The sequence below is a fragment of the Myotis daubentonii genome, chromosome 6 (assembly GCF_963259705.1).
Source record: "Myotis daubentonii chromosome 6, mMyoDau2.1, whole genome shotgun sequence".
NCBI classification, from domain to species: Eukaryota; Metazoa; Chordata; class Mammalia; order Chiroptera; family Vespertilionidae; genus Myotis; species Myotis daubentonii.
In genome coordinates, this window is record NC_081845.1 from 7325696 (window position 1) to 7344632 (window position 18937).

Sequence of the window (18937 nt, forward strand, 5' to 3'; positions counted from 1 at the left end):
ATTATTTCACGTCCTTTGCTTATCCAGATGAGCAAAGACGAATCTTCTCTCCTGCTTCCCAGGGCATTGCTTTGATGGACTACCATGTCCCAGCCCATGCCTGCTTATCGATGGTTCTCACTGCTAGTTAGCGTGCACCTTGTTGCCACACATGTTACAAGCTTTTTGATGACTGAGACTTCAGCCTCAAGAACAAGCAATGCTTTCTGTTTCCTCTTTAGCTCTAGTTTCTGGATTAAGAATAATTCACATTGTTTGCCTGTGTTCTTGCACTTTCTATAAATCCATTTGGTGCTCTAAGAATATCTTATCAGCCCTGGCCAGTGTTGCTCAATGATTAGAATGTCAGCCTGCTCACAAAAGGGTCGTGGATTTAATACCAGATCAAGTGCATGTACCTGGGTTGCAGGTTCCACCCCCAGCCCAGTTGGGGTGCATGTGGGAGGCAACCAACTGATGTGTCTTTCTCACATCAATGTTTCTCTCTCTCTCTCTCTCTCTCTCTCTCTCTCTCTCTCTCTCTCTCTCTCTCTCTTCTGTCTCTCTCCCGCTCCCTACCTCCTTTCCACTCTGTCTGAAAAGCAATGGAAAAAAATATCCTTGGGTGAGGATTAACAAAAACAAAACAAAACAAAGTCTTGGGAAATGCTAGCATTTTACTTTTAAAGGACAAATATGTTATGAATTACTCTGTGGTGTTTTTTTTTTTTTTTAACATTTTAGTTCAGAGTTATGTTCTTTTCTATTAAAGCTCTGTAAAAAAAGAGAATAAACCTAGCCCACAGTTTATTTAAATGGGAAAAATGATCTATTTTACAATAAATTATCTTCTTTTAAAAAACCGTGAAAATGATAGCCATCATGCTCATTTTCCTGCATCACTTTTGAAATTATAATGTCTATTGGGGAACAATCAAGGCAGCTACTTTTGGATGAGTTGACCCCATAACTCCCTTTAGTGAATTTTTTTTTAGTTCTCAAACATTACTAATCTAGCAACCACCTTCTTTATCAATAGAGCATTTGTTGCACATCGATAGTCTTGGTTTATTTTCTCGTTTTCAAATTATATAGGACCAGAGTCCATATCTCTGACTTAGCTGACAGTAATAAGCTTGCATTTTGTTTGTGCCTAAAACAGAATGGAATGCTTCTTCGCATAGTCAATTTGGGATACGATAATAAAATACCATAAACAGTGACTGCTCAACGATAGACATTTATTTCTTGCCGTCTGGAGGCTGGAAGTAGGACATCCTGGTGCCAGTGCAGTCAGTTCTGGTGAGAGCCTTCTCCTGGGTTGCAGACTGCTGTCCGCTCAGTGTGTCTTCATCTGGAGAAGAGACTGTGCTAGCCTCTGCCCTCTTCTTCTGAGGGCACTAATCCCATCTAGGAGGGCTCCACCCTCATGACCTGATTCCCTCCCCAAAGCCCAACCTCCAAATACTATCACATTGGGGATTCGACTTCAACATATGAATTTTTGGGGGGTGAGGAGGAGACACATATATTTAGTCCTTAACAACCAATATATATGAAGGAAAATCTTTCTTGTTTTTTGAAATTAACTTTATAATTCATGTTTTTAAAATAAAATTTTAATTTTTGTTAATTCTTACTCGAGGATATTTTTTTCCTTTGCTTTTTAACAAGAGTGGGAAGGAGGGGGGAAGAGGAGAGAGAGAGAGAAACATGGATGTAAAAGAGACACATCTATTGGTTGCCTCCTGCACGTGCCTGGCCTGGGGCCTGGGATTGAAACTGCAACCCAGGTGCTTGCCCTTGAGGGGAAATCAAACCTGAGACCCTTTGGTGTGCAGGCTGACACTCTAACCATTGATCCACACCAGCCAGGGCTATAATTCCTTTAATGATGAAATGGGTTTTCTATTTTTTCAGTTACAGAGTTTATCAGAATCCATTTTATTTTATAGCACGACTTTTAAAAAAATTAATGACCTCGTTGTTTGGGCGAAGTCTCATGTTGTGGTGTGTTAAGTGGTCCTTTACAGAGGTAGCTGTCTCGAATAGGACAGAGAAAGCTATTCTCTTAAATTCTTAAACAAGGCATCAGAAATGTTTCTGGGGGAGTAGTGAGGGAGTTCAATCAACCTTGAAGTGCGGGAGCTATTTTATTTAATGGAACTGGTTATCCCACTAGCTCAAACCCTTTAGTTGTGTGCTAATTCCATTAGGAAAAACAGTTTTCTATAACAAAGCTATTACTAAGTAATTGCTCCCATTGAAGGTAATTGCTACCACATACGGAGCTTGCATTGTGCCCTACATGTTTCCCATATGATATTTCATTTAATTCTCACAAAAAATCCAAGAACTTGGTTATTATTATTTCTGTTTAACAGATGAGGCAGCTGCTGTTCAGAGAAATTAAATAATTTTCATAAGTTTCCATATTTAACAAGTGGCAGAGTGAAATCTGTTTGACAGGTCTGTGTGTACAGCAGTTTTAAAATGTTATTTTTGGTTGTGTATCCATAATATAATTTGGAAACTCTATGTGCCCATTTATACTTTAAATTGTCATTAGAGTTTTTGTCATATGTTTAAATAATTGGGAGAGATGTAATTTCTGGCATATTATAAATCTTGATAGTAATAAAGTTTAGATTTCTTTTTAAATATAACCTGCCGGAAGCCGGTCCATCCTTGCTGCTTGACACAGTCGCTGCAGGATAGAAACATCTGCACAGCATATGTTTCAAGGGACCTGGCGTATATAGCATACTGTTCTTAATATGTTTGCTCCCCTTAGCGCTGTGTGTTTTAACCAAGGTCACCTCTCCGAGAAAGGTTGTTTCCCCAGGTAGGGATTTTTCCCTGAAGTTAGGGAGGGGATGAAACTCCTTAACTAAGTGCCAGGCGGGTAGTTAATCACTTTAACTACAAACAATCATGCTTAAGCTACATAATCTTTACTCCCTGGAATGGAGATAAGAAACGCCCTAACCTTTGTAATAGAAATTGACAGGATTAAAATCAACTGGTATAAATACGGATGTAACAAGACAATAAAAAGCAGAACCTCTCTGGAGATCCAGACCAGAACTTGGCTGGAGATCCTGGCTGGAGATCCTGGCTAGGCTGCTGATCAACTGAACACTGTCTCCGTGTCCTTCCTTCTTTGCCGACTCCGTCTATGCCTTTGGGAACCCCTGGACCTGCTGGGGTTGGACCCCGGCAATAACCTATGTAATAAAAACATCACAAAGATTTGGTATGTCCTATTACTTTTTTAAAAAAAGTTATACTATGGTGGGGAGTCAGAGGTTAAGCAATCAGTTGCAAAATTAATAATTGAATACAATTATGAGAACGTCTATGAATAAAGATAAGGTGCTAAGAGCGCACCTAAAAGGGAGCGATGCCCATAGGATCAGGGAACACTTTCTTGACTAAATGACATTTGGCCTGAGGGCTGAAAGTGCAGACGGTCTAAGCCTTCTTGGGAGAGGGCTATCGAAGGAGAGCATGCACAAAGGTTCTGAGATTGGTAAAAAGGTTTAAGGAATTTTTTAAAAAAAGCCAGTAAGTCAGAGAAATGGAAAGAAAGACATGGAAATGATTCGAGATGGGGCTGGAGAGGAGACAGAAGCCAGGTAGGACAAAGCCTTCCTTGTAGGAGATTTTCCTGGTTTTGTTCTTTATCTCAAGACTCAATCGCCATTGTACAGATTTAAAGGCCGAGATGAATAGTCATGTGCATTGAGAAAACATCATTCTGGGCAAGAGAGAAAGCTGGGACTCAGGATGTCCATGGAGTGGCCCAAGCGGGAGGTGCTGGTGCCTTGGACTAGGGTGGTAGCAATGGATATAGACAGAGTGGACACACTTAAGAGATAATTAGGAGGTAAAAAGATACAATACGTACAAGAGAAATATTACTCAAGATCCAACAGAAGCTTAATTCAGGGGTTCTCAAACTTTTAAAACAGGGGGCCAGTTCACTGTCCCTCAAACCATTGGAGGGCCGGACTATAGTTTAAAAAAAAACTATGAACAAATTCCTATGCACACTGCACATATCATATTTTGAAGTAAAAAAACAAAACGGGAACAAATATAATATTTGTATTTGCATGTGGCCCGCGGGCCGTAGTTTGAGGACCCCTGCTTAATATCAATGACCAAAGCTGTGTAATGTCAACAAATCCCAATGCTTAGAGGAAGAATTAAAGATAATTTATTTCTTTTTCTTTCATCTCCTCCTATGAGTTTTCTCTTTGGAATTTTACAAATAAATGTTTTATCCAGGTTTATGTAATATGAATATGGCATTTTTGACATTAAAAAAGGGGTATTCATTCTTCAAAAGTTGGGAACCACTTGTATAAGAAATCAAATCACAGGGACTGTAGATCCGTATTTGTGGTGTCACCAGGAAGAAACTGAAAAGCTTTCTGCTTTGGGGAAAGTTTCAGTGGCTTGTGGATGTTTAACAGGTTTCTTGCTTGTCAAAATCTGAAAATAAGACATCTTTTTTCTTCTTGTTTTCACCTGCTTTTCTTGAAACCACAGAATGTCTTGTTTTTCAGGTAATCCACTACAAAGTGTAATAAATACATCAAAAGTGGCTCATCTCCATATGAAAGTTGGGACTTCAGAGGCAGGGGAGGAGTTGTGTTTTCGAAATTGTTTAGTTAATATCACCAGAATAACAGTAGTGGATCCAATAGTTCCGCATCTTACATTGCGTTGTTCATCATGAAGAGGAAAACATTTTTTTTTTTACTTTCCAAAGATATATGTTTATAAATAATACAACAATAAGTACACAAATAATACAAGACTTGAAAGAGTACTGAAAAATGTGCAGATGAAATTCTGACTTATTCTATAAACTCACTTGTAAACAGTTGGTTTATTAAGTTGTGCTTAAAAGACCATTTAATGAGTTGCTTTTATTGTGAAACTTGTCAATTGAAATAGAAATGCCTACCACCCTTGTCCCCACGTTTTTCTGGGCATTTCAACCTCCATTTATCTGAAATCTCTCTTCTCTCCTAGCTTTTGTTTCTGCCAATTTGGAATCATACATGGCTTCAGATGGCAATCTTCTCGTAAGTACCCTTTGGAACGCCCTGGGTTTTAGATATTAGTCATTAGTTTGGTGAATGAATAAAAATCTAGACAAATGGATTTTAAGAATGGCTAGGTAGTTATTATCCTCCGCATCATTAGCCACAATGTATTTGAATGATCCTTTGTTTGGTTTCAAGGTTTTCTTATGATCACCAAGCATTTGGTTAAAACTCCTACCTATTTCCGACACATAATCAGGATTTTAATGTACTGTACATGATTGTTTCTGGTTTAAGTTAACTATGGTACCAGGGCAACCTCTATGGGAACAAATTCTGTTAATTATTACACTGAAATTGTAGGTTTCTTTAAAAATAAGTTCATAGCCATAAATTTACCTAAATTAGGTAAGTCAACTGAGCAAGTGTATTATTTCTAATAGATGAGAAAATGTAGGCAGGGAAAATTGAGATGTTGGTATAAGCAGCACAGTGTTTCTCATAGAAGGGGATTCAGGGTGGTGTGGAGTTGTATGTGTGCGACTTCTAGCAAATCTATGGCCTCATGAGCGATCCGTAGGTTCGAGGTTTTGGAGCAGAGCCAAAAGCAGAATCAGAAGTAGGGTGTTGAGAGAAGGCAGGATAGACTTCCTGCCAAATAGGGAACATGGACAATGGTTTCCCGCTGCAAATTGGAGAGGGGATGTCAAGGAAGGTTGTGGTAATAGTGATGGGGAAATTGAATCAGACAGCTCCTGGAAGGAACACCTTACTGAAAAGCAGGGCAGAAGATAAACGATCTGCTTACTTTAACAATTTCATATGCCAGAAATAGAGAAGGAAACTTTAATTCTGATGCTAATTTTAAATGAAGTAAAATAGCTTGCTAGTGATAAAAAATGGTGGAAACTTTGGGAGAAACAGGACTGCCAAAAACTAAAAGATGAAAACATGAATTATAGTTAGTTCTGTACCCTAGGAAACGAACCATCCAAAACTTGCAGAAAAGGAAGTATGATCCATGGGATACAAATGGGTGGGTGTTGTTTGATAATAGAAATGTGAATAATCTCAGTGAAGATAGAAAAGAACAGCTAAGTGGATAAATGTGGATGCAATGGGAGGCTTTTGCTAAAATTAGATATAAAAACATATGCACAGGATGTTAAAGGAGGCTCCTACAGTCAAGGGCAAAAGCAAATAGATATCACATATCTGTAAAAATACAGCCAGGAAGACTGAAGTTCAGAGTGCCCAAAGTTTATAAAAATGTTTAAAAAGAAAAAATCTATAGCCCATGGACACAGACGATAGGTGGGGAAGGCCTGGGGTGGGGCATAGGGGCAGGCTAGAAGAGGTCAATGGGGGAATAAAGGGGACATATGTAATACTTTAAATAATAAAGATATTTTTAAAAAGAAAAAATCCACATGATTATAAGCACATGCGTATGTATTATATGGGAAAATATGAAAAGGTAGAAATAGGACTGTTGGATCCTTGAGAAAGGTAATGTAGTGTTGCATGCTTACATTGCTTCTCCTTTTCCATTGCTCCTTCTCCTTGAAGAAGAAATAGAAATTCAGACAAGAGAACACCTAAGCACTTCAAATTAATGAATTCATTCACTCAATTATCCATTGAGCCATTCTTTTAATGTCCACTGATGAGCCCTCCTGACTATCAGGTTTCAGCCACTGTACTAGGTAGGAGGGGAGATTGAATTGTGACTTAAAACAAGTTGAAATATCTATATCTTAAAAAAAAAAGCATAATGCTGGGTATGGGAACAAAGACTGCAGATGTGATTACCTAAGGACTAATGTATCATCCATATTATTCTCAATCTAGAGCTGTTACCACGGTAATATGTAACCTGCTGGGCACCAGTGGATTCTGTTTTTATTGGTGGGAACTCTGGCTATTTCTGGGTCATTCTCATTTCATGAGCCAACCTCTACTCCTGGATTCAGTCAGCTCGGCTCTCCCGTGTGTATATTTACCTGTTATTTTGGTCTTCCCGCCGATGTGTCTGGGAGGTACTGCTTAACATCTCTCTTAAGCATTTCTCCCAGCTGCTTTTCAGTGATTACTCTACTTTATCTTTCCATTCAGAAAATTAGTTCCATTTTCTGCTGTCATTTGTTTCCTAAATAAAACGTAGCACAGGAGACCTATGTTTATGCTGGGCCGTTTCGGTAGGCTTGACACATTTGACCTAATCGCAGCTTTGATTTCACTTCATTTCCACTAAACTAACATTTATTGAGCTATATGTGTAGAGTGTTGCTTGGTGCGGGGGTATGAAGATGAGGAGCTTATCACTGGTGGGGGAAGGGCAATACTTTTAAGGCAATTTTGTTGATTTTGACCTGAGAGTTATCATGGAGGTTGGCATGGTAAATGGTGTTAATAAAATTGCTCAAGACACTAGATGCGAAGCATTTGAAATTTCATTATGAGTGTGGTAGAATACCGTTGTTCTTTCTTTGTTAAGCTGAGTCTGCTATTTGATAGCATTCTTTTCTGTCCTCTGAAGGGAACCAGCAGAATTTTCAAAGCTAAAACTTCACATAGAATCAAAGATATTAACTCACCAAGTTCTGTTGGTTTTACCTCCTAAATATTTCTCCACCTTCATAGACACAAACCTGTCCTTCCCTCTGCCTATGGGTTTCTTGGCCTCTACACCTGCCCCCCTCCAATTCCCTTGCCATACAACAGCCAGAGTGAATTTTCCTAACTGCAAACCTGATCATGTCACTCACCTGCAGACATCTGTTCCATGGCTTTTGGGTAAACTTTATACTTTCGAACGTAACTTACAAGGACCCCGCATGATGCAACTTTGCTACTCTGAACCTGGTTACTCCCCCCACCCCCACCCCCCACCACCACACACACACACTCTGTGGTTGATGTCTACTGGGTCATACCTGCATGCTATCTTAGACCCTGTATGCACAGGTCTTTATCTTTCAGACCTTTGTTTTTATCAACTCATGGGGTGCCTTTCCTGGTTCCCCAGTTCTGGGTAAATGCTACAATGAGCTACATCCTAGCCCTTCTGTGCAGACCTTATTATCCCTGTCTGCTTCTGTCTTCTGTGTTGATTTGGGAGCTTGCTTGGCATTGAATCTCTGACCCTTGACACAGTAATTTGGCAGTAATTGCTAATTTTGGTAGTTGAATAAACAAAACCATAATTTACCAAATTGTGGCCTGCAAAAAGAATGAACTGAATCACCTTTAGAACCATCATAGCTTGTTGGGAAAACTTCAACATGATTAGATTTGGTGCAGTCTCTAAACATCTCTAAAAATCCATTTGTGCAGCTCTTGATATTTCTAAGGCTTCCTGTACATCACACTATGGTGATAACAAAGTATTATACCCTAATTCAGTATTGCTAGTTTTCTTTTATGATTCATTACTCACGTAGATAAACAAAGAGACAAACAAATAAAGGGAAATAAATAACAACCAGCATATATGAATCTTCAAAGCTTCATTAAGAAAGTTCTCTGGTCTCCGGTTTTAGCAACAGTATCTCAGCTAAGAAAGGCAAACAGCCTTAGTTAAAGATGACAGGCTCCAAGGGGCTGTGGCACATTATCTCCTTTACTGTTGTACATAATTCTTTCCCCTCAAGCGCCTGAGATTTCTCACTTTCACGATGGCTCTCGTGGGGAAGAAATGTCAGAATGATCTTACATCAAAACTTTATGACAGTGTTTGCTCAAGAATTCTTTTCAATAAAATTCCTTCATTAAATATCGCCTGAAAAGAAAATGTCAAGTGAAAACGTTTTCCTGAAACAAAAGGCTCTGCGTGTCAATCGTGGTGACTTTGCTGGGTTTCCACGCTCAGGGGGGCCATCTCTCTGACTGCCAATGGATTTGTACCTCTAGCCCTGTGGTTGGGTTACCTGATGGTGCCTGGCCTGTTACCTCTGGCATGAACAGTCTAACAGCAAACTGGTACTTGTCGTGTTTGCCTCACAAGAAAGCCCTGCGTCATTGCTCACAGAACATTGCTCGTTGCCCGGTCTTTATGTGTCCCGTGGGCCGTGAACAGGCCAGATAGGATTCCAGCCACCATGGGCACCTGCTCTGCCCCTTGCTCCATCTCCATGCCTGTGGCGTGTGTCTCTGATGTGATGACATTCAGAGATGAAGTGAGGAATATATATTTTCACTTCTTTTAATCAACTAAAAGCAGCTGAAATTGTGGCAGCCTGTTTTTTTAGGCGACAGCAACAAAAGTCCGTGCGGAACCGGCTGAGCCAGTGCTGCCGTGACAAGCCGGCCACACGGCGCACAGTCAGGAGGCCAGTTAGCACGTGTGCTGTTAAATATGAAGCAGGACTTCAAGTGAGACGTGCATGGCAGCCGTCTGGGAAGGGGCTTGTTAGCTATCCCTGCAAAGGCTCCTGTCCCTCCTCCCAGTCCCCCTTCTCCAGCCCATGCATTTCTATTTTTGGGTTCCAGATTCTTAGTAGTTGGAGGATATGGTTAAAACAGGATGCTGGAGAAAGCTGCTGTGGTTTTTGAGGAAATCGTATTTTAGATCGAAGTAGAGATTTGTTCAGTACCAGTCCATTTCACCTTCAAGGAAATACCAAGGTTCGACTTTCCAGGTGGGTTCAAAGTTAGTGTCAGTCAACCCCAGGAGTTTTTCTCTAGTGTGTGCTCCTTTGGGGGTGAGAAAACTGTTGGACCAACTTTTATGTTGCTTAACTCTACTGACATTATCTATGAGTGAAGGCATGTCTCAGCTCTGAATAATCAAGCAGTAGATGGCTTTTCAGATATTTGTTAAATCTCCACCCATGCAGGCACCACTATTAAGGCATCACATAAAGTAAAAATGGATGTGAGACACAGTTAATCCTTTGGGAAAATATTCACTGAGTGACCCCCATGTGTCAGGCATTGGGTTAGGTGCTAGATTTGGAAGTAATGACAAGTTCCAGACCATCAATTCTCTCTTGAAGTCTTGATCAGTCATTGAATATAAACAGTTTTCGTCATTAAACTACAGAGTTGAAAAGAGAATTGATAAACTTTAAGACGCAACAGGATTGAGTAAATGTGTGAGACAGGGGAAAGGGACTATCTGAGATCATACACAGGTTCTGGGTTGGACCATTGGGTGGATAATGTTACTACTATGTATGTGCCACACAGATATAAAAACAAATAAATTATAATATCCATTTCAGAGACATCAGCAAAGCACTGTGGGGGTACAAACATCAGAAGCAGAGTCACACAGAGTCACACAATAGGGCTAGGAGTCCAACTGGCTTGAGGCCCTTCTTGGCTCTGCTGCTAGTTGTGTGTGATTGGAGGGGAAGTTACTTAACCACACCAAGATGGAGGTCCTCATCTGTGAAAAGGAAGATAAAAATGGTACCTACTATGAAAATCGTTGGGAGATAATATGTCAATTATTATAACAAACTACATTGAATGATCATAAGATTAATATAAGAGCTAATTGCCTTCTAAAGTCCAAGAAAGCTTCCTGGTGGAGGTGGCATCTGACCTGGGTCTAACAGGATGACTAAGCATTAACCAGATGCAAAACAGGGAAATAGGGGAAAGGAATAAAATATTCGAAAGTATGAAGTTACTAAAGTGCCTGACATTTCTGCAGAATAGAAAAAAGTTGAAGGTACCAGGAAAGGAAATGAACAGATATCGTGGAGGCATAGTGAGGCTGCTATGGGCAGGGATTATGATTGCAAGATGGAACCTTATAAATGAAATGACTGGCTTCCATTCAGTAATGGTCCTGTGAGTTCACATTGTCACACTTCACTCTGTTGCGAACATAGAACACTGATAGGCAAAAGGAGACAGGAGACCAAAAAAGCACAATTAGGCTCAACAATGTGGTGATCATCTCTGTGAATAAGAAATGAATCGAGCATGACCGAAGGTATGGGTCTGATGAATGCCTCCACTGGAGGCAGGAAGTAGTTTACCTCCTACCCAAGGCAAGGGGGTAAAAAATGCTCCACTCATGTGAGGAGAGCTACTTCTTGATGACAATGGTAGGCAGGGCCTCCTCCACTTGTGAAAGGGCTAAAGATGAAAGCAGTTATCAAACCATGACTTAGGGCAGTGATGCCGAACCTGTGACATGTGTGTCAGAGGTGACACGCAAACTCATTTTTTTGGTTGATTTTTCTTTGTTAAATGGCATTTAAATATATAAAATAAATATCAAAAATATGTCTTTGTTTTACTATGGTTGCAAATATCAAAAAATTTCTATATGTGACACGGCACCAGAGTTAAGTTAGGGTTTTTCAAAATGCTGACACGCTGAGCTCAGAAGGTTCGCCATCACTGGCTTAGAGTAACACCTCAGGGCGTAGGGAGAGAGGAGATAGAGATAGGCTCAAAACCAGGACGTGAACCTAGACATCAGCTAGATCTAGGACTGGGTATGCAAGATTCTCCATGATAGCCTCAGGACACCATTGTAGGACAGGTAACACACCAAGTGGAAGTAAATTCCAAACTGGTATAGAGGGAGCCAGGGCAAGGGAGAGAGGAATGGGGGAGGGGGGGGGCGGGGGGTGTGTGGTGAGAGAGAGAATTCACAATTCTGCAACTGTAAATTCTAAAACTTTTACAAAATGTTAAGACAGAATACAAAATTAAAAATTTGAAGATAACTTTATTTAATGTGAAATCAGTTTTTTAAAGCCTGAATGTTAAGATTGTTGACAGAGAGTCTTCCAAACTATGTTTATTTCTTTAATTCCCACTCATTCCCAACCCACTGGAATTGGTCTCCTAGCCCAACTGAACAATGAAGCTATTTTTGCCAAGATCTCTAATGAACTTTTTCTTTCTCTTTTATTCTGGCAGCATTTGATGGTTTGGACTCACCTTTCTCTTGAGTCTCTCCCTGGCTCCCATGATAATCCCTCTCTGGATTTTCTTGGTTTTTTAGTGGCTGTTCTTGCTCAGTCTCCTTGAAGTCACCTCTTCTACTGCTTCTGTGCAATGTATTGATCTGCCTTTGGATTCCCACTTCTGTCCTTTGTTCTTCTACACATCCAAACTCAAGACTTCTACTCTCTGTATACTGATGATTCCCGATATTATATCTTTCTTCCAGATTTTCCCCAAATTCCTTGACCCTTAAATACTATACATACTATTTCCACTTGTGTGCTGCATGTGTACACCAAACTCAATATGCTTACTACTAAACAAATATATATACTTAAAACTACGCTCTCTATAGTGCTGTCATTTATTCAAATGTTTGAGCTAGAAACTCCAAAATTTTCCCTGACACTTTTGCTCTCCCTCACTGTCCATGTTCTAACTTCCTCCTCCCCCTCCTCCCCCCTCCCCCTCCTCCTCCCCCTCCTCCCCCTCCTCCTCCTCCTCCTCCTCCTCCTCACCTTCCTCTCCCTGTGCCCACTCCCTTCTTTTGCTCCTCTCCTCCAGATCTTTCTCTCCTATCTCTTTCTTCTTCCCAGTCCTCCTTTCTTTATTTCTTCTATTTCTCTTCTATGTAGAAAGTGCCATTGCACTCAGCTTCCCCTTGAACTCTAGACTTGCTTCCCTGTCCTACTCCTTTATACCATATCAACAACACAAGCAAACATCTTTTTTTTTTTTTTATTGCTTAAAGTATTACAAAGGGTATTACATATGTATCCATTTTATCCCCCCGCCCTAGACAGTCCCCTAGTCTCCCCTATCACCCAGTGTCTTATGTCCATTGGTTATGCTTATATGCATGCATACAAGTCCTTTAGTTGATCTCTTACCCCACTACCTCCTGCCCCCCAACCCTCCCCGGCCTTCCCGCTGCAGTTTGACAATCTGTTTGAGGCAGCTCTGCCTCTGTATCTATTATTGTTCAAAAGTTTATAATGGTCTCTATTGTCCATGAATGAGTGAGATCATGTGGTATTTTTCCTTTATTGACTGGCTTATTTCACTTAGCATAATGCTCTCCAGTTCCATCCATGAAGTTGCAAATGGTAAGAGTTCCTTCCTTTTTACAGCAGCATAGTATTCCATCGTGTAGATGTACCACAGTTTTCTAATCCATTCATCTACTGATGGGCACTTAGGCTGTTTCCAGATCTTAGCTATGGTGAATTGTGCTGCTATGAACATAGGGGTGCATATATCCTTTTTGATTGGTGTTTCTGGTTTCTTGGGATATATTCCTAGAAGTGGGATCACAGGGTCAAATGGGAGTTCCATTTTCAGTTTTTTAAGGAAACTCCATACTGTCTTCCATAGTGGCTGCACCAGTCTGCATTCCCACCAGCAGTGCACAAGTGTTCCTTTTTCTCCACAACCTCTCCAGCACTTGTCGTTTGTTGATTTGTTGATGATAGCCAGTCTGACAGGTGTGAGATGGTACCTCATTGCTGTTTTGATTTGCATCTCTCGGATGATTAGTGACTTTGAGCATGTTTTCATATGTCTCTTGGCTTTCTGAATGTCCTCTTTTGAAAGGTGTCTATTTAGGTCCTTTGCCCATTTTTTGATTGGATTGTTTATCTTCCTTTTGTTAAGTTGTATGAGTTCCCTATAAATTTTGGAGATTAGGCCCTTATCAGATATGTCATTGGCAAATATGTTTTCCCACACAGTGGGTTTTCTCGTTGTTTTGTTGATGGTTTCTTTTGCTGTGCAGAAGCTTTTTATTTTGATGTAGTCCCATTTGTTCATTTTTTCTTTAGTTTCAAGTGCCCTAGGAGCTGTATCAGTGAAGAAATTGCTTCGGCATATGTCTGAAATTTTCTTGCCTTTGGATTCTTCTAGAATTTTTATGGTATCCTGTCGTACATTTAAGTCCTTTATCCATTTTGAGTTTATTTTTGTGTATGGTGTAAGTTGGTGGTCTAGTTTCATTTTCTTGCATATATCTGTCCAATTTTCCCAACACCATTTATTGAAGAGACTATCTTGGCTCCATTGTATGTTCTTGCCTCCTTTGTCAAATATTAATTGAGCATATTGGTTCGGGCCGATTTCTGGGCTCTCTATTCTATTCCATTGATCTATATGCCTATTCTTGTGCCAGTACCAGGCAGTTTTGAGAACAGTGGCTTTGTAATACAACTTGATATCTGGTATTGAGATCCCACCTACTTTGTTCTTTTTCAGGATTGCACAAGCAAACATCTTATCAAACTACTACTTTTGTAAGTTTTATTCTCAAAATAAATATTTGCATTTTGCCATTGACTTTTGTGACTTTGGGCAAAATACTAAAACTCTATTTGTTTCAATTTCCTTTCCTATAAAGTGGGAATAAGAAATAGCACCTAAGCCACAAATAGGAGAATTCAGTCCCAGCATTTATGAAAAGAGTGAGATCAGTGCCTACCATGTGGCAAAAATTATATGTGTATAAGCTTTATGTATATTTCTTAGCTGTCAGTGTTTTCTATTACTATTGTGATTAGACTGTCTATTATCTCTCTCCATTTTCCACTAATAGAGATTTTATTTTATTTTATTTTTTAAAAAAATATATTTTATTGATTTTTTATAGAGGGGAAGAGAGAGAGATAGAGAGTTAGAAACATCGATGAGAGAGGAACATCGATCAGCTGCCTCCTGCACATCTCCTACTGGGGATGTGCCCGCAACCCAGGTACATGCCCTTGACCGGAATCGAACCTGGGACCTTTCAGTCCGCAAGCCGATGCTCTATCCACTGAGCCAAACCGGTTTCGGCCACTAATAGAGATTTTATAAAATATTAATCTATTAGGTAATATTTAAGGTAGGTAGTCTTCTGAAAAAATTAAGAAAGTTTTTCATGTATTTTCACAGGCTAAATTTTAATAATTAAAAGCTTTAAATTTCCCTTTAAGAATTCAGTTTAATTTTCTAGGACGGAGTAAAGATGTTTGCGGGGGAAAGTGTTGGGGAGAAATATCCCTAACAGCTGTATCAATTGGTGTTGGCCTGGCCCTGAAATATATAGGAAATTCTGTGGCTTGGTTAAAGTATTGATAGTTTAAAATTGACAGCAGTTGAGGCTTCACACCATGGAAATTAGGTCAATGTTACAAATCAGGGCCCATTTAGCAGCATATCACTGTATAATTTTGCTAAATACCAAGATCATTATGAAGTTTGATGTAATCATGAACTGTTTTACTGTTAATTTTAATATAGCATGAAGGTAAATTGTGCCTGCAAGATTTAACAATCTATCTATATCAGGGGTCCTCAAACTATGGCCCGCAGGCCACATGCAAATACAAATATTGTATTTGTTCCTGTTTTGTTTTTTTACTCCAAAATAAGATATGTGCAGTGTGCATAGGAATTTGTTCATAGTTTTTTTTAAAACTATAGTCCGACCCTCCAACGGTCTGAGAGACAGTGAACTGGCCCCCTGTTTAAAAAGTTTGAGGACCCCTGATCTATATAATAGAGGAATATGCAAATTAGCTGGGATGCCATAACATCACAACCAAACAGCAGGGAACCTGAGACTGCATGGCGCCTGGCCAAGACAAGGGACCTCAGGCCGCACCCCTGCCCTGTGAGGCTTGACAGGGGACCTCAGGCCACCCCCCTCGCCCCATGGGACATGATGGGAGACCTCAGGCTGCACCCCCCACCCCGTCACCGGGCTGGGAGACCTCAGGCCATGCCCTCTGCCCCACGGGGCTTGACGGGGGACCTCAGGCCACCCCCCTCGCCCCGTGGGACATGATGGGAGACCTCAGGCTGCACCCCCCACCCCGTCACCGGGCTGGGAGACCTCAGGCCATGCCCTCTGCCCCACGGGGCTTGACAGGGACCTCAGGCCACACCCCCTGCCCAGAGGGGCTTGATGGGGTTGAGGCCAGCTGGGTCTGGGTCTCACCCAATGGGGGTGGGGCCGGCCGGGTCTGTGTCTCCTGTGTTTTTGAAGCATATGCGGGTGGTGGGCATGGACTTGACTCTAGGTCCCACGGCATGCCCCAGACTCTGACAGGAGGGAGATTTTCATATACATTTTACTAATTTTTTTTCATCTCTGACACTTCTATTATAGAGAAAGGGCAAATAGGAATATGAAAATATTTTCTCTATTTCCCTTTTAATGTGCATGAATTTCATGCACCAGGCCACTAGTTACTGTATATATTCGTAGTCAATGTAATAATTATCCCTGGGTGTTAACATCATTCAACATCAAAAGAGGTCCCTTTTTATATTTTGTACTGGTTTCTTTGTATGCTTGTGTTTTTGAGTGATTGGTGACCAAATGCTGTTTTTAACCATCTTAAAAAGTAAAAGTATTCTTTTATAATCAAAAGAAAAAATGTATTTAAAAGAAAAATTTACCCCCAACTTTAGAAGCAAGTGAGGGCAAATTCATAATTTAGAGTAATTTTTAAGTTTTACCCATAACATTCCAATGGGAAGAAAATAATATGATAAAAATATCTTACTAGGCTCTGGATTATTGTTGTGAGAAAGAGTTATAATTCCCCTGTTGAAAAACTATCTCATAACATGCTCAACCGGTGTTCGCCTTTTTTTTTTTTTCACTCAGTGAAAAAACCACATGTAAGATCTTTTTGAAACTGACTAGCTCGCCAGTTCCACTTCCTGTTGTGAGGAGTAAGATGTATCTTCAACTCACTAAAGTTCTCAAGATTGTTTTCATTCTCTGATGTCAACCAATATAGGTTTCAAATTCATATATGTCAAGTGAAACTGAAACTCCCTGTAATTTGTTATTTCTATAGTATGCAGTCTGTTTCTCGTTGGGGAAATGGTTTCAACAGTTAATGCAGATTGTGAAATGATTTACTTTAAGAGAAGTGCTCTTAAGGAGAGTTGACCCAGTGACTGAACTCCCCTTCCCCCCTTTCAAACAGTCTAAATAAAGTCCTTTCTTGATGTTGGTGATCACCCTGTTGTAGGGATTGTCCTGCTGAGAGCTCCCACTCCTCACCCAGCCTCGGCACGGGAATCTAGTGCAGACCAAGGACTTGTCTTGGGCATGATTGAGACAAAGACTACAGTTTGCTTTGGGGCTGTCTCTAGAACCAGCCTGAAGTCGTTCATAAGGGATGGGTGGAGGAGATTCACAGGTTCCCTTCACAGATCCTACAGCGGTCCTCTTGTGACTCTCTCTCTCTCTCTCTCTCTCTCTCTCTCTCTCTCTCTCTCTCATTCTTATTAAAGCTGCTCTTTTCCTGTGAGCTCTAGTAATGCAATTTCACCTTGTCAGTCTGGGGCCAGAACCCTCTAGGAACGTCTCTGTACAGCTAGCTCCCTTTCTCCCTGTTGCCTTGGTTCTTAGTTGGTCTTGAGTACTCCCCTAGCCTCTTCTGGACCCACTGCTTTCAAACCACTCCCAGTATCCAAATTTACTCCCCTGCCTTCGTCCTGGCTCTTGGATAAGCGTTAGCTCTCCAAATAATGTACATATTTGGGCTGAAATATTTTGTGGATAGCTACTATTGGTTTTACTGATCTCAGAGAACTGCATATAAAAAAAGCCATTTGAGGGAATGGTTGGGATTTTAGACCAGGATGCAGGAGTGGAAGATATTTTGTGAAGTGGAGATGAGACTAGGACTTTGATATGATAACATGCCTAAAGCTTAGTCATGTGTCTTGACTACAACATGTCCATTCTTGACTAAATTGAGGACAATTATTGCCTTTGTCATGTCCTTGTTTTTCCCCACAAGGATGATTAATTTCTTTGGGGATAAAATTTTATTCTAACACTTGTAAAATAAAAAGTCAGTTTGTGATTTTCCAGAAAATATAATTTAAGCACTTGGACTTCATCATTGTTGCTGAAAGAAATACAAGTTTTACTTATCCTAAAAAGTTATTATGAAATTTCTGTTTATTAGACATGAAGTATTTGTTTATATCTATAATCATGTAATGTTATGTTATGTATAATCGTATAAAATAATGATTTTTAGTTTTCAGAATATTTTCACATACAGTCTTATTAAATATTATGAGACCTTAGGATTGGAATTATGAGTATCTTGATTTTACAAATGAGGAAGTGGGTTCTGAGTGGTAAATGAATTTTTTTCTGGGTAACAGCTGCTAATTATGACAGTCATGAATTGATTTGACTAAAAAAATCCCATCCTAATTCTACTATATTATATCCCCTCTTTATATGTATAGTAGAACCATATACAAAAACTATTGGATCAATGGTTAGATATGTAGAATACTAGCCAGATGCATCTGGAATAATATAAGATGTTGTAATAAGGTGGCCTAACAACTTTTAGAACTGCTTTTCAATTATGTACATTTTTTTTTCAAATTTTTTACTTGTTAGCATAAAAATCTGTCATTTAAACCCGAGTAAATTCAGCTTAGATATTGTGGAGGAAAAAAAAGAAACTTCTTTAATCTAAAATGTCTTTCTTTCTACACACCCACACTCACCCACCCACCCACACACACACAAAGAGGGCCGTTTGTTGTTGTTTTCTAGTTTTGCTGATAGTCTGATTTTAACGAATGGTTTAAAATGTATAATGAAAAATGTGTATTTCAGATTTGTGTCTTATGCCTGATTTGAGTATTTGCAGAGCTATTATAAAGTAGGAGTCAATACTGATTTTTTAGAATGTGAGAATTACTCATGGGGACTTAAGACAAATAAGCAATTTAAATTTGCCTGTAGATAAAACTTTCCTGATAAGGAGGCTTGATGGCTACTTAGATCTCACCAAAGAGACTGGCATTCCATTTTCTGGGATATTTAATTCCTGTGGTTTAGCTGTAACCCTACGTGGTAGCTGGACCATGAATTTTTTGGTCCGATGCAAGCCTGTAGTATTGTGAGACTGCAATGATTATCTTCCAGGTTTATTTAAATAATTGTTATTTAGAAATTG

At 39.9% G+C, this 18937-nt stretch overlaps 1 protein-coding gene across 3 annotated transcripts in view; it reads left to right on the forward strand.

Annotated features, from left to right (window-relative positions):
- Positions 1-18937, forward strand: part of IPCEF1 (interaction protein for cytohesin exchange factors 1) — a 150683-nt gene that overhangs the window by 66410 nt on the left and 65336 nt on the right. For all 3 annotated transcript variants that reach the window (XM_059699999.1, XM_059700000.1, XM_059700001.1), the window contains exon 3: positions 5026-5078. In XM_059699999.1, coding sequence (XP_059555982.1) covers positions 5026-5078 — 53 coding nt within the window. The remainder of the gene's footprint in view (positions 1-5025; positions 5079-18937) is intronic.